Raw genomic sequence first — 27,989 nt, forward strand, 5'->3', positions numbered from 1 at the left:
CTACAAATCCTGAAGTCTGTCTGAGCTTCATCTTCAAGGATGCTTCTGAAGTCACCTTCCACTGCCCCCCGGGCTCTTCTGGGCTCTCAGCTAATGCATCCATGTGGCAAGTCCAGCTGCCTTCAAAGCAGTGTAAGTTGTTCACAGAAGCTGAGAGGCTCCTTTCCATTTCACTTGGGAGGGCTCCTGATTGTCATGGGTTGAGTTGACTCTGCTGCTGTTGTCCAGACCATGCTGCAGCCATGCCAGGCTCAGAAATGAAAGTGCTGGCTGGAGCAAAGGATGATGGGGCTTGAAGTTCAGATTGCAGCATGGGAGGCTCCCTGTTCCAGTTGCTGCTTCTGGGTTCTGGGATTTTTTGGGTGTTGGCTGCTCTGCTGGGATGGCAGTGGGACAGGAAGGGATAGGGGACCAGCTCCCTGGTTTGGGCTTTTGCCTTGCTTGCTGCTGCTTGCTGCTGCTTTCCACTGTGCCTTTTCTGCACACAGGCTGAGGTCACTGTACTTTTGTATTCTGATGATCTGATTTGCTCAGGAAACTCTTCTCTCATTTGTTTCTGTATCAACACAAAGAGGTTTTGTGTGGTGTTCTTTTCCCCTCAGTTCTGTGTCGGGGGAGGCAGAAAGCGTAAGCTGCTACTGGTTCAGCTGAACCCAGTACATTCCTATTCTGGAGTGCAGCATGGTGCAGGAAAGCAGCTGCCTTAATGAGGACAGATTTTGGCAGGATTGTGGTAACAAAAAGAGATAAGAAGAGGATTCAATTAAGGCTTGAGGCTTGTCAACAGAGTTTGACAGAAGTTTTCTTTCCTGTGGTGTGTTCAATTTCTTGATGGATTTGCTTTGGGGGATCTGATGAGCTGCAGTCCTGTTTGTACTGCTGATGGTGCTGAGTGTTAGCTTAGGGCAATGGCTCAGAGATGTGCTGTTCACTGCTGGGCAGCTTGCTCTGGTTTCATCCAGAACAATACAGGACACTCCCAAGGAAACCACTGTGAGATCTGCCCAGATGCTGGATACTGAGGAGTGGCAGGGGGTGGGGGAGTGAAGGTGTAAATTCTTAGGCTGGTGGTCACCTCTGGTGCTTTGGAATTTCAGCCCTGAGCAAGTGCAAAATCCTCCCCAGCTGGGGAAAGGTTTGGGAAAAGTCTATTGTCAGCCTGGGAGATCCTGAGAGATAGAAATCACTGCAATGTGTTTGGGCCTGGCCCATGCCTCTCGAGCCCTTCTCATGTCTGTGCAGAGGGCTCAGGGGCAAGAGAAGGTCTCTGGACCTACAGAGAGTGCCACAGGCATGGCAGCTGTGTCAGAGAAGCAGCCTGTGCCAGGATCAGCTGCCCCTCAGAGTGAATGGTGCTTATGACCAGGATTGTGCCCCAAATATTACCAGAACATGCTTCTGTGTGTGTGACTCAAACCCCCTTTGTCCTCCCTCCCTTCTGGAGTTGGGCGGGGGGACCTTGGCACCACTGGGTCCAGGTCAACAATCTGCCTGGGCATGTTTCCACCCCTGTGGCAAACAAGGCCCAGGCTACATGTTTGTTTGCCCTGTTTACAGCGTGTGCTTATGCTCATTTGGCAAAGTATCAGTTGATTGGTTAATTATTGTGTTAGCAGTGGATGCTGACTGGAGCAGTATTCTTTGGGGCAAATGGTAAATAGGAGTTGTTTGGTAAACAAGTGCCCCCCACGCTGGTGTCCGTGCCTATGCCTGCGTGCGTCTCTGTGCGGCTACGCTCCGCCTCGCCCGGGACTTGAAGCAGCTCCAGAAGGCCTCGCTGCACATTGCCACTGTTGCCCGGCTGGGGGCAGTGCCGTGGAGCGTGGGGTCAACTGCCGCATGAGCCATCGCCACGGGAGGAAACCATGGCAGCCCCTGTGCACCACCGGTCCTGAAGCGCTACAGCCCCCAGAGCGGGGAACCTTTGCCAGGTGCTGCGCTTCGTGGAGCCAGCGGCAAAAGCCTCTGAAGCTTCCCCTGGGAGGCTCCAGGACCTTTGTGCTCTGGGAGAAGCAGCAACCCCGCGGCACAGCCACGCGGTCGGCGCCGTTCTCTAGTTCCTCATGAGGGCACAGCCGTGCCGCGCTGTCAGGACTCTAAACACATCACCAAGGAAAGATTTCATGAGGTTCTCAGCTCGTGAGGAAGCCAAACCTTTGCTTTATAGAATTTGGGTTCAGGTAGTGCTGAAACTGTCCTGGGTTGAGGGTTTGCCTGTCACTGACAAACCCCTCCCCCACTGCTTCACCAATCAGTTTCAACTCTAAATTCTAGAACTCATTTGGTTCCTCTGAAGTGCCCAGGCACAAACGTTCTGCAGAGGTGGTTCCACCAACCCAATACTGCTGCCTGTGAATGGAAACTAAATCCCCTGCTGCATAGTTTGTATATCAATAGACTACCAATATATCTATTCATTGATATCCTTGCTGGTCGTTCCCGAGGGCACATCTACAACACTCCTGTAGGGATAAAGAAGCCTACAAGGAAAGCAGCTGATCCTGCAAAGGACCAGGAGGGATCAGGGTCCTCATGGGAACAAGAGAAAGAGCCAAGGCTGCTGGCTTGGTTCTTATCTCTGGTTTTGGAAGATGGCCAAGGACAAACAGTGGATGAAACAAGCAGCAGGCCCCAGCAAGGCAAAGGAAATCTCTGCTCCTCTGTCCAGGCCTGCATTTCAGCTGTGAAGGAACTGTCCCAGGAGTTCCATCTGCTCCAGAAGAAGCTTTTATTCCCCACCTGTACAGTCCGGTGTTTCAGCCATAAGGAGCAGCTGCTCCCCTGTCCAAGGGAGAGAATCTGGGAGGCACACAGCACAGCATATCCTCTGCTTTACTTGTGTGACCATGGGGAGCACGTGAGGAAGTGGAAAGGAAAACCCAATCCAGTCCTGGCTGCAGGAGTCTGTGACTTACAGAGGAATTGTCCCCGCAGAGATGCTGCCTCAGTTTCCAGTGGGAAATGGCCTAAGAAGAGCAGGGAAGCTAAAACTACTTCTGGTCCTCCTGAAGGGACTCCCAAAGCATCTTTGCATGATGCAAGGGACCCCAGGCAGAAGTAGAAGGGCTCTGCCTCCAACCAGATGGAAGGGAGAGACAAACTGGCTTGCTGGACCACACAGAACCAATGGCCTGGCAAGTTGAACCCATGAGAGGATAAAGCTTTAGTAGATACAGGTGCCCAGAGTGCTCTGACACCATCAAACCACAAGGGGTGGAACCCATCTGTGTTTCTGGTGTGACAGGAGGATCCCCACACCTGGATGTGTTGGAAGATGAGTACTGGGATGCAAGCCACAGTTTGCTTTCACTTAGAGGCATGGAAGGAGTCACTGGACTCACACTGCCCCAGAGGTGGAAACACAGCCCCAGCATTTGCAGCATTTGGACTGGGCATGGAGTGACCCAGACAGTGCTAGAACAGAGTGGAGCTGCAGAGCACCTGCAGTGAGCAGCCCTCTGGGTACTGCAAAGCGACCTCCTGTGGAGTGAGAATGGACAGTGCCTGAGGTGTGCTGCTGATTGCTGCTGGGCATGGTGCAGATGGCACAGAATGAGGACTTGGGAATGTCAAAGGTTAAGTTGAAACTTTGCTGCCATTGTTCCACACCATGCTGCCTCATGTCACCTTCACAGGGACAGTGCTGGCTGGAGTAAAGGACTACAGGGCTTGAAGTTCAGATGGCAACATGAAAGGCTTCCTGTTCTAGTTGCTGCTGTTGGATTCTGGCTCTCAGGTGCTGGCTCTTTGCGGGGGGGGGGGGGGGGGGGGGGTGCTGCAGGTGTTTAACTCCTGGCTGCTGCTGCTCACTGCTGTGCTTCTTTCTGCAAACAGTCTCAGGTCAGTGTGCATTATGAGATCTCCTTTGGATTCAACTCTTTTGTTCTTATCTCAAGTCCTTATCTCAACCCAGAAGGTTTTTTGGTTCCTGTGTGTGTTATTTTTCCCTCACTTCTGTTTTAGGGGGGAACAGGCAGCTTACCCTCTTCTCAGCTCTTCAACCTGTTCCAGCCCCAGAGTGGAAAGCCAACAGAAGCTTTCTGAGTTCTTCCAAAGATCTCCATCAGCTTCCCCCTACACCCTCCAAAGTTCCCAAAAGTCAGTCCTAGGACCATCCAAATCCCAAACACCTAAGATCACCTGAAAGCCCCTGAAGAATGCCTCTGAGATGCCCCTCAAGACTCCTCTGAGAACCTCATTTTCCCCTCCTTGAACTGGGCACACAGCTCCACCCCATCCCTTGGGAGCAAATGCCCCCAAAATTTGGGCAGTGAGGCAGGGATAACTGAAATAAAAGCAAACAGACAGGATTTGGGTAACTTTTGGGTTTTATTGAGACAATTGGTCAATGGACAGAGGATTTCTTACCCCAGGGAGACACAAAGCATTGGGGAAGAACCAGACAGACCCTGGCAAAGCCGTGCCCATCTCCACTGGGAGCTCCAGCTGTGCCGACTCAACACTGTAATTGTTCTCATTAGCAATAATTGGTGTTCAGAAGGGCAGGAGGTGTTTGTTGCTGCTGGTGTCCCCAGTCCCTGAGAAATGCAAAGGAAAAAGGGATGATTTTGGTGCTGGGAAGGCCCTCTCAGAAGGGTCACGATTACCCAACAGATTCTAGGTGGATTTATGCCTCCCCTCCAGTGCAGGCTGCTCTCTGGTGTGGATGTAGTGGTGCTTGTTGAGATGGCCCTTCTGGGTGAAGCGCTTACCGCAATCAGCACAAGTGAAAGGCTTCTCACCAGTGTGGGCGCGGCGGTGAGCAATGAGAGTGCTCCTCTGGCTGAAGCTCTTCCCACAGTTAGCACAGGTGAAAGGTTTCTCACCAGTGTGGGTGCGGTGGTGGCGAATGAGATTGTCCCTACAGCTGAAGGCCTGACCGCACGCAGCACAGCTGAACGACTTCTCGCCAGTGTGCACACCACGGTGCCCTGTGAGAGCTCGCTTCTTGGTGAAGCTCTTGCCGCAGTCAGTACAGCTGTAGGGCTTCTCACCATTATGGATGAGTTGGTGCTGGATGTATAGAGTACTCGTGGTGAAGCTCTTCCCGCACTCAGCACAGGGGAACAGATGCTCTCCAGTGTGTATGCGGCGATGGATGGCGAGAGTAGACCTGTGTTTGAAGCTCTTGCCGCAGTCCCTGCAGGTAAAGGCCTTCTCACTGGTGTGGGTGAGGTGGTGTTGCCTAAGATGAGAGAGCTGTCTGAAACGCTTGCCACAGCTGTCACAAGAGAAGGGCTTCTCTCCAGTATGGGTGCGGCGGTGCTGGGTGAGAGTGCTGCGCAGGGTAAAGCGCTGACCGCAGTCAGCACAGGTGAAAGATTTCTCTCCAGTGTGGGTGTGGTGGTGCCGGGTGAGATTGCCGCGCTGGGTGAAGCTCTGGCCACAGTCAGCACAGGTGAACGGTTTCTCTCCAGTGTGGGTGGGGCGGTGCTGGGTGAGATGGCCGCGCCGGGTGAAGCCCTGGCCGCAGTCTACACAGATGAAAGGTTTCTCTCCAGTGTGGGTGTGGTGGTGCCGGGTGAGATTGCCGCGCCGGGTGAAGCCCTGTCCGCAGTCAGCACAGGTGAACGGTTTCTCTCCAGTGTGGGTGCGGCGGTGCCGGAGGAGATGAGCGTTCCAGCGGAACCTCTTGCCACAGTAACCACAAACGAAGGGCCGGGACCCAGGTTGTGGGCAGAGGTGCTTCACTAGCTCTGAGCTACCTGGGAAGCTCTGCCCACACTCAGAGCACTGATTCAGCTCTTTGGGTGACACTGAGGGACCTGCTCTGGCTTCATCCTCCTCCATACATTCCTCCCCCTCATCCGGCTCACCTTCATCATCATTATCCTCCTCTTCATAGTTGTCATTCTCAACATCATCCTCCATCTTCTCCTCTTTTTCCTCCCCATCCTCCTCTACCTTGGCACTGCACATTGGCTTCTCCAACTTGATCTCTGGGTGCTGCTTCTCCACCCAGCTCTTGCCTGGGTCCTTCTGTGAGGCCATACTGTGGCAGGAAGGGGTCACAGCTCTGCAATAGGGAAGATGGAAGCACCTGAGCCCAGGACCTCAAACCCTCAGATCCTGCCTGGGTCATGACAGTCCCTGACTCCCAACACCCAGTTAGAGGAGAGAAAGCAGAGGGGACCTCAAACCTTCAGTTTCTGCCACAGTGTGGGCACAGACCTCTAATACCTGTGCTGAGACCCCAGGTTCCTGTGATCAGTGCCCTGAGGTACCCTGGGACTTACACATGGTCTTGTCCTACACTGCTCGAGCCTGGTGGCATTGGCAGGGTGGTTCCTGGCCCAGGCCCTGTCCTTTGATCTCCCCTGGCTCAGACAATGGAGGCAGCAGCACTGACCAAGGAAGAACAAACCACCTCCAACCTTCTCCCACCACCCTCTAAATCCCAACCCCCAAACATCACCTCCTGCTCACAACACACTCCCAGCAGCCTGGAGCATTCCTCAACTCCCACAACACCTGATGTGCCTCAGAGCTCCTGGAGAGGTGAAATATGCTGGACAGGAGGAGGTGGAGGCTGGGAGCTGCCCTTGGGGCTGGGGTCCTGCTGTTAACCCACTCTGGGTTTCTTACCTCTTGGGCTGCTCCAAGGGGCAGGACTGCAAATTCTGCTCTTCCACAGCACACAGGGGCAGGGATGATTGAGAGACCACTCAGCCCCTGACAGAGAGAAGCAAAGGGCTCAGGGGAGAGCACTGATCTGCAAGGGATGGTTCAGCACTGCCCAGGACCAGGCAGCACAGCTCAGCCTTGCTGGGGGCAGCTCCCAAGCCCAGCAGCACAGCCACAGCACACTCCCAGGGCAGATCAAGATGGGAGACCTCAACAAGGTTGAGTCCGGATGTGAGGAGGAGGTTCTTCACCATGAGAGTGGTGAAGCCCTGAAATGGGTTCTCCAGGGAGGTGGTTGAGGCCCCATTTCTGGAGGTGTTTAAGCCCAGGCTGAATGAGGCTCTGGCCAGGCTGATCTAGTGTGGGGTGTCCCTGCCCATGGCAGGGGGGTTGGAACTAGATGATCCTTGTGGTCCCTTCCAACCCTGACTGATACTATGATACTATGAGACTAAGTGCAGGCTCAGCTCCCAAGCCCAGCACACAGCTGCAGGCCAGCACCACAACACAGCTGCCTCCACACAGCCTCTCCCAGGCCTTGCCTAAAGCTTCCTCCCACTGCCTGCTCAGGCCTCTGCTGCCTACAGCTGCATTTGCCAGCAGATCTTGCTCTGGATCCATCTCTCCTCCCTGGCCCTGCCCCCACCACACCCACTCTGTGCTCACCTCTGCCCTGCACACTTCTCTGCTGCCTGCTCCAACCTCCCAGAAGTTCCTAATAGCACCCAGACAGCCTTTGAAACCTCACTGCTAAGATCCTTGGGGAGGTTTGAAGGAGGTTTTGTGTTCTCAAAACTCTTCAAATATGCCTGAAAAATCATCCAAACATCTTCAGAACTCCTCCAAAACATCTTCAGAAGTCACCAAATCCCTTCAGAACTGCTCAGAAACTCAGCTGGAGTGCACAGAGCCCTGAGGTTGAGGCAGCTCCTGGTATCAGGAACCTCTGGGGCTGGGTTTTGCCCTGGGCTGGGAGTTGGGGTGGGGTCTGTGAGGCTGCCTGTGGGGTTGGGAGGCCAGGAGGATTCCTGGGGTTGGGGGAGGGTTTGTGGGGTTGGGGGTCAGTGGGTCTGGAGGAAGCTCTGGGGGGAGATCTGGGGGAGCCCCTGGGGCTTGGCTTGGGAGCTGCTGGGGTTCTGCTGGGGGTGTCTGTGGGGTACAGCAGCACTCTGTAAGGTTATGGGATGGGGGCTGGGCAGTTATGGGGGGATGTAGGTTTCTGGGGAGATTTGTGGGGTTGGGGGTGGTCAATCTGGGTTGGAAGGGGAAATCTGTGGGGTTCTGATGGGGGCTGTGGGATTGGATCCCTGGGGGTTGAGGGTTGCAATCAGGATCCTTTGGAGCTCATGGGGGGAAAGCTGTGGCTGGGATTAGAATCCACTGGGGCTGGGGGGGGGGGCTGGGGGGCTCTGGGGCTCTGGAATGTTTGGGGGTTTGATGGGGCCTAGCTGACCCTGGCACACTGGGTAGGGCAGGAGCCACCTGGGCACCAGAGGCCCTGATGTGTCCCCAGCTGTGCCCCCACCCAACAGCAGCTGCAGGAGGGGCTGGGGGTGGATCCTCCCCCTCCAGCCAGGACAACAAAAGGCTCAAGGTCAAGGGGGAGAAGCTGAAGCAGAAGCTGGCAGCCAGCAAACACAGTCTGGGAGGGGTGGGAGGAGTGTTCTGTGCAGGGGGGCTGTGGGTTTGGGGTGATTCTGACACCTCCTTAACCTCTCTGCCCAGCTCTGCAGAAGGCCCAGCACCAGGGGCAGGCATTGTGCTGCCAGCCCAAGGACTGTGGCAGGAGCACCCCTGGCTGCTGGCCCAGCACAGCCGGCTCCAGGCATTGGCACTCTGGGGGGGAAAAAAGCCCTGAACCCCCCAAGCAGCCTCCCCCAGCTCCCTGTGCCACCCCAGGCAGCCCATGCTGCACCCTGCCACAAGCAGGAGGAGCCCAAAATGCCCCCAGGGAAACCACAACAGCAGCCTGAGAGCTCAAAATGCCTCCCAGGGACCCTCAGTTACCTCCCTGCACCCCAAAGCTATCCCAAAGGAACCAACAATGGTCCCCAACACCCAGGCAGCAGGAAAGGACTCCCCCACCCCCAAGGGACCCAGCACATTGGGGGGCTGTAGAGGGATTCTGGGGGGCAGGGCCCATGGCAGTGACATTTGGGACCCTGCCTGACCTGGGGGCAAAGACTTGGGGGGCAGCAACATTTGGGGACCCTCCTGTTCTTCCCTCCCCACTCCAGCTGGGCACTCCTCCAGTGCCACCCAAGTTGGGGACCCCATTGCCCTGGGAGTGCCTCCCCCACCTCCTGGCCTCCTCTCACCAGTAGCCTTTCTCTCCAAATGGGGGCTCCTGCCCAGGAGGCCACCCCAGCCCCAAGCCCTGGGCTCACAGACCAGGCCAGGCCAGGCTCTGAGGTGCTCTATGGCCAAGCCAAGCTGAGTCCAGCACCAAGCCACTGCTGGACCCCCCTGGACTCTTCCTTGGACCTCCCCAGTAAGGGCAGCACTCAAGGAGATGTCCTGCAGCTTGTGGAGGGATGAGAGCAGCTGAGGAGAGAGAGGAGAAGGCAAAGAGAGGGCAGAGAATGACCAGCAGAGAGCTCAGCACCACCCCAGGCTCCCAGCCAGGCTGCCAAGGTGCTGCTGGGCACCCACAGGGCTTGGCACCACTGCCAGCTGCAAGTAGCCAAAGGGGCAAGCTGGGCACACTGGGCACAGAGGCTTAGCCTCCTGAGGGCAGGGACAAAAGGCAGAGCCCAGCTGGGGGACACAGAGAGGCCTGCAGAGAGATGGACACAGCCCTGTGCCCGAGGGCAGGCAGAGGCACCCCTGGCACAAGGGCACAGCAGAGCCCCACAGGAAGGGGCTGGGGGGCACAGAGGCCTTGGATGCCACCACCCCCAGCACAGCCAAACCGCCCCACAGCTGACACCAGCCCCAGGCGCTCCCAAGCTCAGGCTCAGCACAGCACCCACGCCTGACACCCCCACGGCACCCAGCACACAGCCTGCCCACAGCTCCCCCCCCGCGCCTGGCCCTCAGCCCAGCCGCTGCCCTTCAGCACAGCAGCCGCCCGGCACCTGCCAGCACAAAGCCTCCAAACCCCCAGGGCTCCCCCACACACCCCCACAGCAGCCTCTGCTGCAAGCCACACCCCACGCTCACCACCACCTCTCCTGCACACAGCAGCCCCCACAGCGCCGCTGCCACCTCAGCTCTGCTGCCAGCCCAGCCCCCAGCACAGGGACACAGGGACACAGGGCCAGGGACAGCCCCTGCAGCCCACCAATGGCTCCGCCTGCAACACAGCAGCAGCCAAAGGGGGCCTGCAGCTGCCCCCACCAGGGGGAGGCAGCAGCACAAGGAACCACACAGACCCCCACCGCAACCCCACCCGCGGCCCCGCAACCGCACAGACCCCTCCCAGAACAGCACAGACGACGCTCACCGACCCTGCACACCTCTGCCCTGGCCCACAGTCCCCCTCCCCCTCCCACCCCGAATACCGCGGACCCCCACAGCCGCACAGAGGTCCCCACAATCACAGCGAGCCGCCCCCCAAATCGCACAGGCCCCAAGCGCCAAGCTTGCAGAGCTCCCCCGGACCTCACAGACCCACCCCCACCCCGTACCCCACTGATCGCCCCCATATCCCACGGACCCCCAACCACATATCCCCAGAATCCCCCAACCAAACCCCACCGATTCCCCCTAGATCCCCGCAGAGGCTACCCCCCGCCCCAGCCCCACCGACCCCTGCCCCACAAACCCTTCCCCAACCCAAGCGACCCTCCCGACCCCTCGCAGCCCCACAGAGAGCATTCCCTGATCCCCACCCCACGAACCCCAACTCAGCCCCACAGACTCCCTCACCCCACCTGGACGGCAGGACAAGGGGGAAGCAGAGAAGGAGAAGGAGGAGGAGGAAGAGCTCAGCGCACAGGGAGCCGCCGGCCCCGGCAGGCTGCTGGCGAGCAGAGAGCGCTGCGAGGGAGACCCCGGCCCGGCCCCTCCGGCTGCTGCGGCCACGTGGGACGGGGAGCGGAAGCAGGGAGCAGCCTGGAACGGAAGCCCCGCCCACGGCCGGGCAGCCGCAGCCAATGAGAGACGGCGGGAGCGCGGCAGCTCCTCCCCCTGGGCGCTGCCGAGGCCCAGCCAGGAGCTGCCCCTGCCGGCCGCGGCCGCCATTGTTGCTGCCCCGTGGGGAGCGGCAGCGGGGCCGGAGCGCGGGAGAAGTGCCGGAGGTGCTGGCGGGCGAGCGGCAGCTGCCGGCTGGTGAGCTGCGGCGGGGCGGGAGGGGCTGAGGGGGCCGGGGAGCGCTGAGGGCGGCGGCAGCGCAGCGGGGAAGGCTCTGGCTGCGTGGGGCTGCACTCTCACATTTTCGACTCAAGGCAGGGGCCAAGCGCACACCCAGCTCAGTAGCTCACACCCAGCTCCTACGCTCAGAGCAGCTTCCCACGCTCAGAGACAGCAACTAAGGTGAGAACAACAGCTGAAGCTCAGGCCCAGCCCCCAAGCTCAGAGTGAGAAACTCAGGTGAGAAGCACTTCCCAAGCTCTGAGCCAGTCCCCAAGCTCCAGAACCCATATCAGAAGTGCAGAACCAGCTCCAAAGCTCAGATGCAGCTCCCAAGCACAAGCAGCAGTTCAAAAGTGCAGACCCAGCCCTCAGGCTCAGACCCAGATCAAAATCCAGACCCAGAAACCAACCTCTCACATTGTAAATTCAAGGCAGGTGAAGAGCTCACACTCAGCTCCTATGCTCACCACCTGCTCCCATGCTCAGAACAGCTTCCCCAGCTCACAGCCAGCCCCCAAGCTCAAGAACGAGATCAAAAGTGAGACCCAGCTCCCAAGCTCACACTCAGCCAAGCTGAGCCAGCCCCCAAGATCAAAAACCAGCAACAAAGGTCAGAATCACCTCCCAAGCTCAAGGACCACCTCTTGAGCCCAGAGCCTGCCCCTAAGATCCAGAACCAAGATCACAAGTGCAGACCCAGCTCCTAAGCTCAGAGCCAGCTCCCAAGCCCAAGAACCAGCTGCAAGCTCAGATCCAGTCCCCAAGCACAAGAACCAGCAGCTAAGGTCAAAAGCAGATCCCAAGCTCAAATTCAAGGATTCAGAGAATCCTTGGGAAAAAAAACACACCTCCTAGCAGGGGGAGTCAGCAGCACAAGGAACCCCACCGACCCCCCAACTCAACCCCACCCGGGGCCCCGCAACCACACACACCCCTCCCAGAACAGCACAGAGGACGCTCACCGACCCTGCACACCTCTGCCCTACCCCACAGCCCCCCCGCACGATTTACCCCCAACACCGCAGACCCCCACAGCCACACAGAGGTCCCCACAATCACAGCGACACCCCCCCCAACCGCACAGGCCCCAAGGGCCAAGCTTGCAGAGCTCCCCCAGACCCCACAGCCCCCCGCCCCGTAGCCCCACCCCCAAACCCCACCGGTTCCCCCTAGATCCCCGCAGAGAATCCCCGCCCCAGCCCCACCGACCCCTACCTCACAAACCCTTCCCCAACTCAAGTGACCCTCCCCACCCCTCGCAGCCCCCCAGAGAGCATTCCCTGATCCCCACCCCACGACCCACAACTCAGCCCCAGAGACGCCCTCATCCCACCTGGACCCCGGGACAACAGCGAAGCAGAGCAGCAGAAGGAGAAGGAGGAAGAGCTCAGCGCACAGGGAGCCGCCGGCCCCGGCAGGCTGCTGGCGAGCAGAGAGCGCTGCGAGGGAGACCCCGGCCCGGCCCCTCCGGCTGCTGCGGCCACGTGGGACGGGGAGCGGAAGCAGGGAGCAGTCTGGAACGGAAGCCCCGCCCACGGCCGGGCAGCCGCAGCCAATGAGAGGCGGCGGGAGCGCGGCAGCTCCTCCCCCTGGGCGCTGCCGAGGCCCAGCCAGGAGCTGCCCCTGCCGGCCGCGGCCGCCATTGTTGCTGCCCACGGCCGGGCAGCCGCAGCCAATCAGAGCCGCCGCAACAGCCCAAGCCATGTCAGTGGCGCTGGCAATGGGGGTGTAGTTTTTCATTCTTTGTGTATGCCTTTTGCAAACTGACAATGGTTGCCCTAGGCTGAACTGAAGCTCTAAGAGCTACAGGACAGACAGTGCTGCTCCTAGTGCAGCGGAGGACACTGCCCTTGAAACCTTGCCAGACACTAAGACAGCTCCTAGCAAAGACACCTTGGTAGTCACAGTCAAAGCTGTGGCATCAATGAAGCCATTCAGCAGTGGCCTGAGGGAGGCACAGGTAGGTTACAAAGCAAAGCAGCTAAGACCTCTGCTCTCTTGGACCACTTGTAGCTGCAGGATTAAGGGAGAGAGGTTTGAGTTCAGGCTCAGAACCACACAGAAGATCCTTTCTGGCTGCAAACAGAGCAGTGGCACTTTCAAGGGGAGAGTCAACTTCTTGGGGGACAACTGCCTGTTAGGTTTGGGCTCAGGTCTCTGTAATGTGGACAGGAGGAACATGGGGTGATGGCACACACATCAGGAAGTCGTTTCGGTCACCCTCATGCAGCTGCTGGGGATACCCAATCAGTAAACCAGGACAGTCTGAAATGGTTTACAGACCAAAACAAAGAGCTAAGCCACTGAGAGAGACTGCTGGGATGATAAAAAGCAGCTTTAGAGAAGAAGAACACAGGACAGGGAGCAAATCTTCCATAATCAAGAGGTGGAGCTGGATGGAGAGAGAAACCTTAGCTGCTGGCTCCCAAAGACTACAAAAGGCACATTTGATGCTGCACAAGAAGAAACCTAGAGAAGCTGGGGAGGACTTGACAGCTGGTGCTCCACAGTCATGGAAATGTAACTGAAATGCATTGGGGTTTCAAACAACATGACCTCCCTCTCCCACAACATCTGGCCCCCAACTGAAGTGCTGTGGATCACTGCTGTCAAGAGTGAAGGAACAGAAGCAAGCTTGCCCAGACCTGAGCTGCTATTTGAATCAGGTTCATGGACCAATGGCTGGAGTTACCTATTAGCAGGGACTGAGACACTGAAACAGGGGAGCAGTGGAAAACCAAATTGCTGCCAACACAACACATGCTGCATGAAAATCCAGCACACAGGGGCAGAGCTGTTAGCCTGAAACCAAACTTCACACAGGAACAAAACCAAATCCATTGGCACAGGTAACAAGAACTAACAGCCCCAAGGGAAAGACAGTAAGAGGAGATGGGAAGTCAATGTTGCTGCAAGAGGCCAGCTCCAGCAAGACATCAAAATGATTGTTAGGCAGCAACAGACTCAATCAGCACTGGTAACAAGCCCAACCCCGGGGACACTGCAAACGGAGCCAGGAAATAGCTCTGCAGAGGTGGGGTCACAGCAATTGCTAGATCCAGACCCGGGACAAAAGGCACAGGAAATGACCTTGCTGCTGCTGCCAAACACCCAACAACCCAACCCAGACTCCTCACCCTCTGGCTCATCAGAACTGAAACCAGAGACTCCCTTTGGATGCGAGGTGCTGGAGGGCGAGCGGCAGCTGCCGGCTGCTGAGCTGCGGCGGGGCGGGAGGGGCTGCGGGGCCGGGGAGCGCTGGGGGCGGCTATGGCTCAGGGACCTATTTGTGTCTCTGCCCTGCACAAGCGCTCTGGGCTCCTCCAAACCCCTCCTCAAGCTTCCTCCTGCGGCCCCAAGTCCTCTCTCTCCAGCCTGCAGTCAGAACTTTCTTCCTGAGCTGCCTTCAGCTCACAGCCTAAGGGAAAAAGCTCAAAGCCAACCTGAGACCAAACCAATCTGAGTGCAACCCGAGAGAGGCTGCTGCGAGGGCTGGAGGCAGCCCCAAGATGTTCCGCAGCAGGCAGTGGGAACCTGGGGACTCCAAGACAAAGGCAGGAAGGAAAACCTCAAGGCTGAGCTCCGCACGCCCCGCGCAGCGCCGGGGCCCAGCAGCTCAACGCTCCCCGGCTCTCAGCATGCCCCGGGGCCCGCCCAGACCCTTCCCCGCTCCGCTGCCGCCGCCCGCAGCGCTCCGGCACCGCTGCCGCTCCCTTGGGCACTGCTGTTGGCTCTCTCGGCTCTGGGGGGAGTTGTACAGCTCAGAGAGAGGTGAAGCTGATCCACAGCCATCGATATCCCCACGGAGCCCTTTGCATCGCCCCAGCACACTCCCACCCCCAGTGCCAGTGCCAGCCCCGCCTGGTGCTGAGTGCGGGCAGCAGGGCTGGGATGAGAGTTGCACTCTGGACCCCGTCCCTCCCGGCCGCTCTCTGACACCTCACCGCCCCCCCCCCATTGCTGTCCCAATGCACATCCTGCACAGCACAGACTGCAAACAGCCAAGAGCTTCAGGAGCCAACCCCGCGGCCCCCAGCCCCGCCGGCACCCCCCTGCCCCTGGCCAAAGCCAAACAGAACAATTCCTCACCCTCCCCAAGCCTGCCCCAGCCCCACGGAGCCCCCTGCCCCCCGCGCCCCTCCCGACCCCCAACTCCACACACGCCCCACGCAGCCAGAGCCTTCCCCGCTGCGCTGCCGCCGCCCTCAGCGCTCCCCGGCCCCCTCAGCCCCTCCCGCCCCGCCGCAGCTCACCAGCCGGCAGCTGCCGCTCGCCCGCCAGCACCTCCGGCACTTCTCCCGCGCTCCGGCCCCGCTGCCGCTCCCCACGGGGCAGCAACAATGGCGGCCGCGGCCGGCAGGGGCAGCTCCTGGCTGGGCCTCGGCAGCGCCCAGGGGGAGGAGCTGCCGCGCTCCCGCCGCCTCTCATTGGCTGCGGCTGCCCGGCCGTGGGCGGGGCTTCCGTTCCAGACTGCTCCCTGCTTCCGCTCCCCGTCCCACGTGGCCGCAGCAGCCAGAGGGGCCGGGCCGGGGTCTCCCTCGCAGCGCTCTCTGCTCGCCAGCAGCCTGCCGGGGCCGGCGGCTCCCTGTGCGCTGAGCTCTTCCTCCTGCTCCTTCTCCGCTTCCCCCTTGTCCTGCCGTCCAAGTGGGGTGAGGGAGTCTGTGGGGCTGAGTTGGGGGTGGTGGGTTGGGGATCAGGGAATGCTCTCTGGGGGGCTGGGAGGGGTCGGGAGAGTCGCTTGGGTTGGGGAGGGGTTTGTGGGGCAGGGGTCGGTGGGGCTGGGGCGGGGGGGAGCCTCTGCGGGGATCTAGGGGGAATCGGTGGGTTTTGGCTGGGGGCTTCTGCTGATATGTGTGGGGGGGGTCCATGGGATCCGGGGGAGATCAGTGGGGTACGGGGTGGGGGTGGGTCTGTGAGGTCCGGGGGAGCTCTGCAAGCTTGGCGCTTGGGGTCCGTGCGGTTTGGGGGGGTGGTCGCTGTGATTGTGGGGACCTCTGTGGGGGTATGGGGTGGTTGGGGCGGGGCTGTGGGGTAGGCCAGATGTGTGCAGGGTCGGTGAGCGTCTTCTGTGCTGTTCTGGGAGGGGTCTGTGCGGTTGCAGGGCCGCGGGTGGGGTTGGGGGGTCTGTGGGGCTCCTTGTGCTGCTGCCTGCCCCTGGTGGGGGCAGCTGCAGGCCCCCTTTGGCTGCTGCTGTGTTGCAGGCGGAGCCATTGGTGGGCTGCAGGGGCTGTCCCTGGCCCTGTGTCCCTGTGTCCCTGTGCTGGGGGCTGGGCTGGCAGCAGAGCTGAGGTGGCAGCGGCGCTGTGGGGGCTGCTGTGTGCAGGAGAGGTGGTGGTGAGCGTGGGGTGTGGCTTGCAGCAGAGGCTGCTGTGGGGGTGTGTGGGGGAGCCCTGGGGGTTTGGAGGCTTTGTGGTGGCAGGTGCCGGGCGGCTGCTGTGCTGAAGGGCAGCGGCTGGGCTGAGGGCCAGGCGCGGGGGGGAGCTGTGGGCAGGCTGTGTGCTGGGTGCCGTGGGGGTGTCAGGCGTGGGTGCTGTGCTGAGCCTGAGCTTGGGAGCGCCTGGGGCTGGTGTCAGCTGTGGGGCGGTTTGGCTGTGCTGGGGGTGGTGGCATCCAAGGCCTCTGTGCTCTGCAAGCTCTTGAGGCACAAAGATTCCCTGGGGGGTTGCAGAGTGATTCTCAGTTTCTCTGCAGGCCTCCTGAGCACAGAAAGGCTCAGGGCAGGAGGAGCTTTTGCTGTGTGGCTGCAGGCTGAGAGCTGTGCAGAGCTTTTGTCAGCTGTGCTGGCAGGAAGCATGGTCAGAAGCAGACTGCTGTGCTGCAGCTGCTCTGCCCCTGGGGAAATGCTTGCTGGCAGGCAGCCAAATGAGGCTGAGCTGTTGAGTGTCTGCTTGTGGCTGAGGAACTGCATTGACTTGGACTGAAAGGTTTGGCTTGGGCTGGGGGCAGCCTGTTGTTGATGGTTTTGGTGGTGAGAAGTCCTGCAGCTTCCTTGGAGGAGCTTCAGCAGAAGCCAAAGCAATTCCCTTGCTGCTGTTTGCTGTGCAATGAGCTGGGAAGGGAAGGAAATGATTGCTGCAAGTGAGCAAAGTAATTGCAGTGCTCTGCAAGTCTCAGCAGTGCTGTGTCCAGCAGGGCCAGGGCAGGGATTGTCCTCCTGTCCTGGGCCCTGGGGAGGCCACCCCTGGAATGCTGGGGTGAGTTTTGGGCCCCTGACTCCAAGAAGGACTTTGAGGGTCTGGAGCAGGTGCAGAGAAGGGCAAGAAAGGTGTGGAAGGGTCTGGACAGCAGGGCTGAGAGGAGCAGGTGAGGGAGCTGTGGGTGTTTAGTGTGGAGAAGAGGAGGCTGAGGGGAGACCTCTTGGCCTCTGGAGCTCCCTGCAAGGAGGTTGCAGTGAGGTGGGGGTTGGGCTCTTGTGCCTAGTCTCAGGTGGCAGAAGGAGAGGAAGTGTCCTGAAATTGTGTCAGGGGAGGCTTAGGTTGGAGAGGAGGAGGAATGAGTTTGGTGGCAGAGTGGTCAGGGCCTGGCAGAGGCTGCCCAGAGAGGCAGTGGAGTGGCCATGGCTGGAGGTGTTGCAGCAAGGTGTGGCCATGGGGCCATGGTTTGGTGTCCCTGGTGGTGTTGGGGCTGGCAGTTGGCCTCAGTGCTGAGAGAGGTCTTTTGCAGGCCAGGCAATTGTGTGGCTGTGTGAGGAAGCTGCCCCAGAGCAAATGCATCTTAGGTGCTGGAGGTGCTGGGAAGAATGGGAAATGGGAGAGAGTCCTGTGGAGAGGGGAAAGGTTTGGGTTTTGCCTCTGGGCTCCTAGTCTGCCCTTGGAAGTGCCTGGGATTCTTGCAAGCAGTGCTGTCAGCTGGAGCCCTTTGGGGTCAGTTGGTGGTGTGCTGAGAGGGCCAAAGGGAGGTGAGGCTTGGGAAGAGAAGTGGTGAGCAGGAAGCTTGTTGGGTTGTGGGTGGCCAAGGGGTGTGGGTGTGGCTGAGAGGTGTGGAGTGCAGGAGAGCCTTCAAGGCCTTGTGGTGTTGCTGGAGCTGTGGGCTGAGGAAGTGCTGCTGGCAGGCAAGGGCTTGAAGGAGGTTGAAAGTCAAGTGGTGTGGATGGCTTGGTGTGGGGAAGTGTTTGGCTTCTTGTGGGCAAGTGAAGCTTTCCTTGTGCAGGAGGAGAGTGAGAGCCTGGGCTTTGCAATCCCTGGGGCCCTGGAGCCCTTCTGGAGTGGTTTTCTTCTGCAGAGCTTTACAGCCCAGCTGCAGGTCTGCTGTTGCTGGAAGCTGTTGCTGGTTGTTTTGTGCAGCCTTGGGTGTTGGATCAGTGTCTTGGCTAAGTTTGGTCCTTCCTCTTGTGGCTAAGTTCAGCTCCCCTTGGTTTTGGCAGCTGAGCACAGCTTGAGGCTTTTGCTGCAATGGTTTTTGTGCTGGCAGCATTGTGTGCTGCCAGCTGGAGTGCTGTGTGCAGCTGTGGTGCCCCCTAGAGGGGCAGGAAGTTGAGCTTGGGAGCTGGGTCTTGAACTTGGGTGTGGGTCTGGGTTTGGGGGCTGGGTGTGATGTTGGCTGATGATTCTGAGCTTGGGAGCTGATTCTGAGCTTGGGAGCTGAGTCTGCACTTTTTATTTGAGTGTGAGCTCGGGGTCTGGTTGTTAAGCTTACGAAGTGGTTCTGGTCTTAGTTGCTGGTTCTTGGGCTTGGGGGCTGGCTCTGGGCTAGGGAAGTGGTTCTGGGCTCGGCTGCTGCATTTTAATCTTGGGGGCAGGCTCTGACCTTGGGAATGGATTCTGACCTTAGTTGCTGGTTCTCAAGCTCAGGGCCTGGGGCTGGGCTCGGGATGTTGTTCTTGAGCTCTAGGCTCGGGGGCTGGCTCTGGGCTTGGGATGTGGTTCTGACCTTAGTTGCTGGCACTGAGCTGGGGGCTGGTGTTTGCACACAGGGACTGGCTGTGACCTTGGGAAGTGGTTCTGGCCTTAGTGGCAGGCTCTCGGGCTCGGGGGCTGGGTGTGGGCTTGGTGGCTTATTCTTGAGCTAGGGGGCAGCTTCTGAGCATGGGAGCTGGTTCTTGAGCTTGGGAAGTGGTTCTGACCTTAGTTGCTGGCTGTGAGCCTGGGTGCTGAGTCTGCACTTTTGATTGGAGCGTGAGTTTGGGGTTTCTGACCTTAGTTGCTGGTTCTTGAGCTAGGGGTACTGGCGCTGGGCTTGGGAAGTGCTTCTGGGCTTGTGGTCTGGGTCTGATCTTGGGTACTGGTTCCTGAGCTTGGGAAGTGGTTCTGACCTTAGCTGCTGGCTCTGAGCCCAGGAGCTGAGTCTGCATGTTAGATTTGAGTGTGAGCTTGGGGGCTGGTGGGCTGGTTCTTGATCTGGAGAAGTTGTTCTGACCTTAGTTGCTGGTTCTAGAGCTTAGGAGCTGGCTCTGAGCTTGGGGGCTGTTTCTTGAGCTCAGGGATCAGGCTCTTGGCTCAGGGGCTGGCTCCTGAGCTCAGGGCCTGGCACTGAGCTCAGGGGCTGGTTCTCAAGCTGGGAAGTGCTTCTGACCTTAGTTGCTGGCTCTTGAGCTCACAGGCTGGTTCTGGGCTTGAGGGCTGGCTCTGGGCTTGGGAAGTGGTTCTTGAGCTAAGGAAATTGGTTCTGAACTTGGGGGTTGGTTCTGACCTTAGTTACTGGCTCTTGAGCTTGGGGGTCAGGCGCTGGGCTTGGGAACTGCATCTGAGCTCAGGAAGTGGTTCTGGGCTTGGGGGTTGGTTCTTGAGCTCAGGAAGTAGTTCTGACCTTGGTTGCTGGTTTTAGAGCTCAGGGGCTGGCTCTGAGCTCAGGAAGTAGTTCTGGGCTTGGGGTCTGGGTCTGAGCTCAGGAGATTGTTCCCTAAGCTCAGGGCTGCTTCTTGGGCTTGGGGACTGGCTCTGGGCTCGGGGGCTCGTTCTCAAGCTTGGGAAGTGCTTCTGCCCTTAGTGGCTGGCTCTAGAGCTCAGGGGCTAGTTCTGAGCTTGGGAAGTAGTTCTGACCTTAGGTGCTGGTTCTTAAGCTTGGGGGCTGGCACTGAGCTCAGGGGCTGGCTGTTGAGCTTGGGAAGTGGATCTGAGCTTAGTTGCTGGCTCTGAGCCCAGGAGCTGAATCTGCATGTTAGATTTGAGTGTGAGCTTGGGGGCTGGTGGGCTGGTTCTTGATCTTGAGAAGTTGTTCTGACCTTAGTTGCTGGCTCTTGAGCTGGGAAGTGGTTCTGACCTTAGTTGCTGGCTCTTGAGGTTGCAGGCTGGTGCTGGGCTTGGGAAGTGGTTCTTGAGCTAAGGAAATTGGTTCTGACCTTACTTGCTGGTTTTGGGTTCAGGGGTCAGGCTCTGGGCTTGGGGGTTGGTTCTTGAGCTTGGGAAGTGGTTCTAACTTTGCTTGCTGGTTCGACAGCTTGGGGTCTGGGTCTGAGCTCAGGAATTTGTTCCCTGAGCTCAGGGCTGCTTCTTGGGCTTGGGGGCTGGCTCTGGGCTCAGGGGATGGTTTTTAATCTCTGGGGCTGCCACTGAGCTTGGAGATTGGTTCTGGAGCTTGGGAAGTGGTTGTGACCTTAGTTGCTGGCGCTGAGCTTGGGAGCTGGCTTTGAACTTGGGAAGGGTTTCTGACCTTAATTGCTGGTTCTCAAGCTCAGGGGCTGGTGCTGAGCTTGGGGTCTGGTTGTTGAGCTTGGGAAGTGGTTCTGAGCTTAGTTCCTCACTCTGAGCCCAGGAGCTGAGTCTGCACGTTAGATTTGAGTGTGAGTTTGGGGGCTGGCACTGAGCTTTGGGCTTGGTACTTGAGCTTGGGAAGTGGTTCTGATGTTCGCTGCTGGTTCTTGAGCTCAGGGGCTGGTGCTGGGCTCAGGGGCTGGCTCTGGGCTCGGGGGCTGCTTCTTGAGCTCGGGGGTCAGGCTCTGGGCTTGGGAACTGGTTCTAGAGCTTAGGGGATGGCTCTGAGGTGCAAGAGTTGAGCTGAAGTGGAACAGTGCCCTGCAGAGGCAAAAGCTTTTCCCTACCAGTCAGCCATTGGAATCATCTCCCCAGGGCAGTGGTGGATTGCCCTGCAGGGCAGAGTTGGAAGGCTCAGCTTGGCAGGGGGCTGGGCCAGCTCCTTTCCAGTCCAGTGTCAGCTGGCAAGGTTGGAGCAGCTGAGCCTTGGGGTCCCTTGCAGCCTGGCATTGTGTGGCAGCAGAGCTGTGCTGCTGGTTTTGAGGGCACTTGGAAAGCTTCTGGAGCATTTGTGCAGAGTGTGCAAGACATCCCTGAGCCTAGCAACTCCCTCAGCTCTCTTCAGAATGAACTCTGCAGAGCTGGAAGAGCTTTCCAGGAATTTGGCAGAGGTTTGGAGAAGTTTGGAAGGGATTTTGGTTCTCCTTCTCCTTGTCCTCTTCCTTGTCCTCCTCTGCCTCATCTTTTTCCTCCTCTCCCTGGAGGCTGCACTTAGACTCCTAGAATCCTAGAGTGGTTTGGGTTGTCAGGGAGCTGCAAAGGTGCTGCAGTCAAAGCCCCTCTGCAGTCAGCAGGGACATCCTGCACTAGCTCAGGTTGCCCAGAGCCCTGTCCAGCCTGACCTTGAACCTCTCCAGGGCTGGGACCTCAAGCCCCTCCCTGGGCAACCTGTTGCAGTGTTCCAGCAGCCTCCTGGTGCAGAACTTGTTCCTCACCTCCAATCTCAATCTGCTCTGCTCTAGTTTGAAGCCATTGCCTCTGGTGCTGTCCCTGCAGGCTTTGCAAAGAGTCCCTCTGCAGCCTTCTTGTAGTCCCCTTCAGGTACCAGAAGGTCACTCTTATCTCTCCCCAGAGCCTTCTCTTCTCCTCTCCAGGCTGAACACCCCCAGCTCCCTCAGCCTGTCCTGGTAGCAGAGCTGCTCCAAGCCCCTGATCATTTTTGTGTCCCTCCTCTGGGCCCTCTCCATCAGGTCTCTGTCCTTCCTGTGTTGATGGCTCCAGAGCTGGCTGCAGTGCTGCAGGTGAAGTCTCAGCAGAGCCAAGTGCCAGGATGGCCTCTGTCCATCTCTGGCTATGCTGCTTTTGGTGCTGCCCTTGGCCTTGTGGGCTGCAGGCTCCCCCTGTCTGTTCCTGTCCAGCTTCTATTGTGCCTGGCCAGGGGCAGGACCCTGCCCTTGCTCTTGTTGAAGCTCAGGAGGTTGCCCTGGGCCCCCTCTGCAGCTTGTCCCCTTGAGCTCCTCCAACTTGTTCTGCAGGGTATTGCCTTAGGTTTCAGGAGGCAGAGAGGCTCTCTTTGAGCCTTGTGAAAGGAGTTGATGCCAAGCTGTGCCCAGAGGGTTGGATAGAATTGGGCAGTTTCCATGGCTGTGCTGTTCAGAGCTGCATCCTACAGTGCAAAGCATCAAATCCCCAACAATCCATAGTGTGCCTGGGCCACGGGAGCCAAGCAACCTCCCTAGGCCAAAGCTTCCTCCAGAGCTCCACCAAAGCAGGCCAGAACCCCAGGCCCCAAATGCCTTCCCCCTCCCCCATGCCTCTCTGCCCCTCCTCCCCCCATCCCCAAGAGATGCAGTTACAGATTCTGGTAGGCAGTTCCCAGGTGAGCCAGGCTGCTGCAGACTGCAGTTGGCAGCACTGCCAAGGCCTGAAAGCTCCTCTGCAGAGAGAGATCCCAGAAGCTGTTGCTGGGAGCAGAGAGGAAGGGCAAAGGAGGTTGGAGAGCCTGTACTGTTCCTTTGTAGAGAGTGGGTGCAGGCCTTGTGGGAATGAACTAAGCTAGATGACACTTTGTGGTGTCCCTCTGGACTCTGCTGTCTGTTCTGGAGGTCTCTACTCTCTTGTGTAAGACATCCCAGTGCCTTCCACCCACCACAGGGATTCTCCTCCACGCTCTCTTCCAGGGGTTTCCTTAGGGCCCTACTGGCTGTGAAGATCAGCCCTGGGGACTTGGTGGGGTCGTGGGGATTTTGAGAGGGCAGCAAGTGAGTGGAGATGGAGCAATGGATGGAGAGATGGAGGGTGAAGGCTGCAGGGGGTGGGAGAGCTTAGTTCAGCAGCTGTGTGGCTCTGCCTGGCTCCTGCCTCCAATGGTGCTGGCAGCAGCTGACCCCAGAAGCTCAAAGCCCCAAACCCTGCCTGGCTCAGGACAGTCCCCTGACCTCTAGTACTGCCCAAGCAGGCACTCAGGGCTCCTAGCCACACAGCCCAGCCATCCCCCATGGCAGGAGTCACCTGAGGTCTCACTCCCTCTCTGTCTCCCTTCCTCTCATCAATTGCTGCCTGAGGTGTCTGCAGGGTCCCTCCCCAGCCCTCATCTGTAACCCCCCCTTGGCTTGGTGCTGTTCTTTCAGGCCTCCAGCTGATCCCAGCCTTTAGTCTCAGGCCCCTTCCTTCCTTGTGCTGCTGCTTTCAGCCCAGTTCCTTAGATGCTTCCTCAGCCACAGCATTTCCCACTCCACCCTTCCAGCTGCAGTGGCAGTGGAGGTGGGGGACACAGGGCCATGGGACAGCCAAGGCAGTAGGGACATGGATGAGCTGGGAATGAGGGAAAGGCCTGAGAATGGTCAGGCAGGAATTAGGCCTTGTCCCCCAAAAAAGGGGAGAGGATGCAGGGCCCAGGTGGCAAATGAGTGTGCAGGAAATGGCAGAATCTGGCAGCATTTGAGGAGGTGAAAGGAGTGAATTGTGCTGCAGCTCCGCCTGTGTCATCTGGGAGATGAACAGCAGCCCATGGGCACTGTGCCCTCCCATCAAACCTCCTTTTCTCTTGGGGATGTGGAGTGGCAGCTCCAGGGAACTGCAAAGAGCAAGCTGAGAGAAATGGTCAGGGAGAGAAGGAAGGCAAACCCTTTCCACTGAGTCTCTTTGGGCTGCAGGTGTGTGAAGGGTGCTGGAGGTGTTTGGTTTGGGCAGGAGCCAGAGACTCCTCCAGCATCCCAGTGAGGGCTGAAGAGGTTTAGCAAGAAGCTGCCCAAGTCCCTTCCCCCTTTGCTGCATCTGCAGAGATCATGAAGCTTCCTTTGTGTGTGTCCTGAGGGCTGATGTGATCTTCTCTTGGACAGTGGGCAGCAGAGAGGTGTGTGCAGGGCAGAGCTGAGCACAGAGTGTGTGGGGTGGGGGCAGAGCCAGGGAGGAGAGCTGGGTCCAGAGCAAGATCTGCTGTCAAAGGCAGTTGCAGGCAGCAGAGCCCTGGGCAGGCAGTGGGAGAAAGCTTTAGGCAAGGCCTGGGAGAGGCTGTGTGGAGGCAGCTGTGTTGTGGTGCTGGCCTGCAGCTGTGTGCTGGGGGCTGTGTGCTGGGCAAGGAGCTGAGTCTGCACTTGTTGAGGCCTCCCATCTTGATCAGCCCTGGCTGTGTGCTGTGGCTGTGCTGCTGGGCTTGGGAGCTGCCCCCAGGAAGGCTGAGCTGTGCTGTCTGGTCCTGGGCAGTGCTGAGCCATCTCTTGCAGGTCAGTGCTCTCTGAGCCCTTTGCTTCTCTGTGGCAGGAGTTGTGTCCCTCTCTCTCCATCATCCCTGCCCCTGTGTGCTGTGGAAGAGCAGAGTTTGCAGATCTGTCCCTTGGAGCAGCCCTGCAGATAAGAAACCCAGAGTGGGGCTGTAGTGGTTTGAGCCTTAACTGAGAGTTAAAAGCTCAAATGGGGAAAAGGCTGAGAATCTCTTCCCCACTTCCCCCCCCCCCCACCTCCTCCCTCCAAACAGGGAGAGGAGGGAAAAAAAAGGTAAGGAGCAAATCCACTAATCAACAATCTGGAGTCAGCTTGGAAGTAGAGAGGCAAATAATTTTTTTTCTTCAAATATATATATATATAGCAATAACAGGGAATAAGGTTCACAAGGGCAAGGAACAAGAATGGATGGGAGGGGAATAGAAAAAAAATAATAGAAAACCAGTCTGTCTCTGAAGAGGCGCAGAGGCAGCAGGGAGAAGGATCAGGTCCGGCCACGTGGCTGAGGATCAGGAGAGCAGCTGCAGTAGCTCTCATCCAGCAGAGGCAGGAGCCAAAAAGGAGATCCAACAGCTATGAGGTCCTGCTTTTTATACCCTTGCTGGGCAGGGAGGGGGGGAGTGGAACAGACTCAGCTTTCCCAGGGGGGAGACGCCCTTCAGGGAGTGTAAAGTACCCACAAGCCCTCCACCCTGCTTTCTTCTTTTGTTTTCAGAAAAAGGTGTTAACCCACCACAGGGGCAACAGCAGGACCCCAGCTCCCAGCATCCCAGAGTCCCAGGGCACCTCCCAGCCTCTTCCGCCTCCTCCTGCCCACTACATTTCACCACTCCAGGGGCTGAGGCACATCAGGTGTTGGAATATGGAAACTCCCCAGGCTTGTGGGGGTCAGTTGTGTGCAGGAGATGATGTTTGGGGTTGGGATTTGGAGGGTGGTGGGAGAAGGTTGGAGGTGGTTTGGTCTTTGTGGGTCAGTGCTGCTGTCTCCATTGCCTGAGCCAGGAGAGATCAAAGGACAGGGCCTGGGCCAGGAACCATGCTGCCAATGCCACCAGGCTTGAGGAGAGCAGGACAAGACCACTTGTAAGCCCCAGGGTACTTCAGGGCACTGATCACAGGAACCTGGGTTCTCAGCACAGGTATTAGAGGTCTGTGCCCACACTGTGGCAGAAACTGAAGGTTTGAGGTCCCCTCTGCATTCTCTCCTCCAGCTGGGTGTTGGGAGTCAGGGACTGTCATGATCCAGGTAAGATCTGAAGGTTTGAGATCCTGGGCTCAGGTGCTTCCATCTTCCCTATTGCAGAGCTGTGACTCCTCCCTCCCACAGTATGGCCTCACAGAAGGATCCAGACAAGAGTTGGGAGGAGAAGCAGCACCCAGAGATCAAGTTGGAGAAGCCAATATGCAGTCCCAAGGGAGAGGAGGATGAGGAGGAAAAAGAGGACAAGATGGAGGATGATGCTGAGAATGACAACTATGAAGAGGAGGATAATGATGATGGTGAAGGTGACCAGAATGAGGGGGAGGAATGTGTGGAGGAGGATGAAGCCAGAGCAGGTCCCTCAGTGTCACCCAAAGAGCTGAATCAGTGCCTTGAGTGTGGGCAGAGCTTCCCAGGTGGCTCAGAGCTAGCGAAGCACCACTGCCCGCAGCCTGGCTCCCGGCCCTTCGTTTGTGGTGACTGCGGCAAGAGGTTCCGCTGCAACTCGGATCTCATGCAGCACCTCCGCACCCACACTGGAGAGAAACCTTTCACCTGCGCTGACTGCGGACAGCGCTTCACCCGGCGCTGCAGCCTCACCCGGCACCGCCGCACCCACACTGGAGAGAAGCCCTTCTCTTGTGACCGCTGTGGCAAGCGCTTCAGGCATATCTTTACTCTTTGGCAACACCACCTCACCCACACCAGGGATAAGGCTTTCACCTGCAGGGACTGCGGCAAAAGCTTCAAACAGAGCGCCACTCTCACCATCCATCGCCGCATCCACACTGGAGAGCATCTGTTCCCCTGTGCTGAGTGCGGCAAGAACTTCACCACGAGTACCACATTAATCCAGCACCGACTCATCCATAATGGTGAGAAACCTTACAGCTGTACGGACTGCGGCAAGAGCTTCACCCAGAGGGGACACCTCACAGAGCACCGTCGTGTGCACGCTGGCGAAAAGTCTTTCAGCTGTGCTGAGTGCGGCAAGGCATTCCGACATTGGGGGACTCTCATTCAGCACCACCGCACCCACACTGGAGAGAAGCCGTTCACCTGTCCTGACTGTGGCAAGAGCTTTAGAAGCAGGAGCAATCTCATTGTTCACCGCCGCACCCACACTGGTGAGAAGCCCTACACCTGTGCAGATTGTGGCAAGAGGTTCCGCCACCAGGGCACGCTCGTTTGTCACTGCTGCACCCATATTGGTGAGAAGCCGTTCACCTGTGGTCACTGTGGGAAGAGCTTCAGCAAGAGGAGCTCTCTCATTTGCCACTGCCGCACCCACACCTGTGAGAAACCTTTCAGTTGTGCGGAGTGAGGTATGAGCTTCACCCAGAAGGGGTACCTCAACAAGCACCGCTGCACCCACAACTGAGAGCAGCCTGCACTGGAGGGGAGGCATAAATCCACCTAGAATCTGTTGGGTAATCGTGACCCTTCTGAGAGGGCCTTTCCAGCACCAAAATCATCCCTTTTTCCTTTGCAATTCTCAGGGACTGGGGATACCAGCAGCAACCAACACCTTCTGTCCTTCTGAACACCAATTATTGCTAATGAGAACAATTACAGTGTTGAGTCAGCACAGCTGGAGCTCCCAGTGGAGATGGGCAGGGCTTTGCCATGGTCTGTCTGGTTCTTCTCTTATGCTTTGTGTCTCCCTGGGGTAAGAAATCCTCTGTCCGTTGACCAATTGTCTCAATAAAACCCAAAAGTTACCCAAATCCTGTCTGTTTGCTTTTATTTCAGATATCCCTGCCTCAATGCCTGAATTTTGGGGGCATTTGCTCCCAAGAGATGGGGTGGAGCTGTGTGCCCAGTTCAGGGAGGGGGAAATGAGGTTCTCAGAGGAGTCTTGAGGGGCATCTCAGAGGCATTCCTCAGGGGCTTTCAGGTGATCTTAGGTGTTTGGGATTTGGATGGTCCTGGGACTGACTCTTGGGATCTTTGGAGGGTGTAGGGGGAAGCTGATGGAGATCTTTGGAAGAACTCAGAAAGCTTCTGTTAGCTTTCCACTCTGGGGCTGGAACAGGTTGAAGAGCTGAGAAGAGATTAAGCTGCCTGTTCCCCCCAAAACAGAAGTGAGGGAAAAATAACACACACAGGAACCAAAAAACCCTCTGGGTTGAGATAAGGACTTGAGATAAGATCAAAAGAGTTGAATCCAAATGAGATCCCATAATGCACACTGACCTGAGACTGTTTGCAGAAAGAAGCACAGCAGTGAGCAGCAGCAGCCAGGAGTTAAATCCCTTCAGCCCTCCCCCTCAGCAAAGAGCCAGCACCTGAGAGCCAGAACCCAACAGCAGCAAACAGAACAGGAAGCCTCTCATGTTGCCATCTGAACTTCAAGCCCTGTAGTACTTTGCTCCAGCCAGCACTGTCCCTGTGAAGGTGGCATGAGGCAGGATGGAGTAATGGCAGCAAATTTTCAACTTAACCTTTGATATTCCCAAGCCCTCATTCTGTGCCATCTGCACCATGCCCAGCAGCGATCAGCAGCACACCCCAGG

The 27,989-nt window shown here is 58.0% G+C and overlaps 2 protein-coding genes across 2 annotated transcripts in view; one reads left to right on the forward strand and one right to left on the reverse strand.

Annotated features, from left to right (window-relative positions):
- Window positions 1-4,332: 4,332 nt before the first annotated feature.
- Window positions 4,333-27,989, reverse strand: part of LOC137457421 (zinc finger protein 850-like) — a 77,046-nt gene continuing 53,389 nt past the window's right edge. Inside the window, exon 4 of the mRNA XM_068169316.1 lies at window positions 4,333-5,642. Within this exon, the coding sequence (XP_068025417.1) occupies window positions 4,618-5,642 (1,025 nt within the window). The 3' untranslated portion in view covers window positions 4,333-4,617. The remainder of the gene's footprint in view (window positions 5,643-27,989) is intronic.
- On the forward strand, window positions 10,802-26,887 carry LOC137457406 (gastrula zinc finger protein XlCGF57.1-like). Its single transcript, XM_068169301.1, has 2 exons — window positions 10,802-10,896; window positions 25,576-26,887. Exon 2 carries the CDS (start codon window positions 25,601-25,603, stop codon window positions 26,795-26,797), a length of 1,197 nt encoding a protein of 398 aa, XP_068025402.1. The 5' UTR covers window positions 10,802-10,896; window positions 25,576-25,600; the 3' UTR covers window positions 26,798-26,887.

Source organism: Melanerpes formicivorus, unplaced genomic scaffold (genome assembly GCF_026170545.1).
Source record: "Melanerpes formicivorus ecotype bairdi unplaced genomic scaffold, bMelFor1.0.p_v2 SCAF_178, whole genome shotgun sequence".
NCBI lineage: Eukaryota > Metazoa > Chordata > Aves > Piciformes > Picidae > Melanerpes > Melanerpes formicivorus.

What these genes read in the sequence shown, in the direction of transcription:
- LOC137457406 (XM_068169301.1), top strand. Translation starts at nt 25,601, where the DNA reads ATGGCCTCACAGAAGGATCCAGACAAGAGTTGGGAGGAGAAGCAGCAC.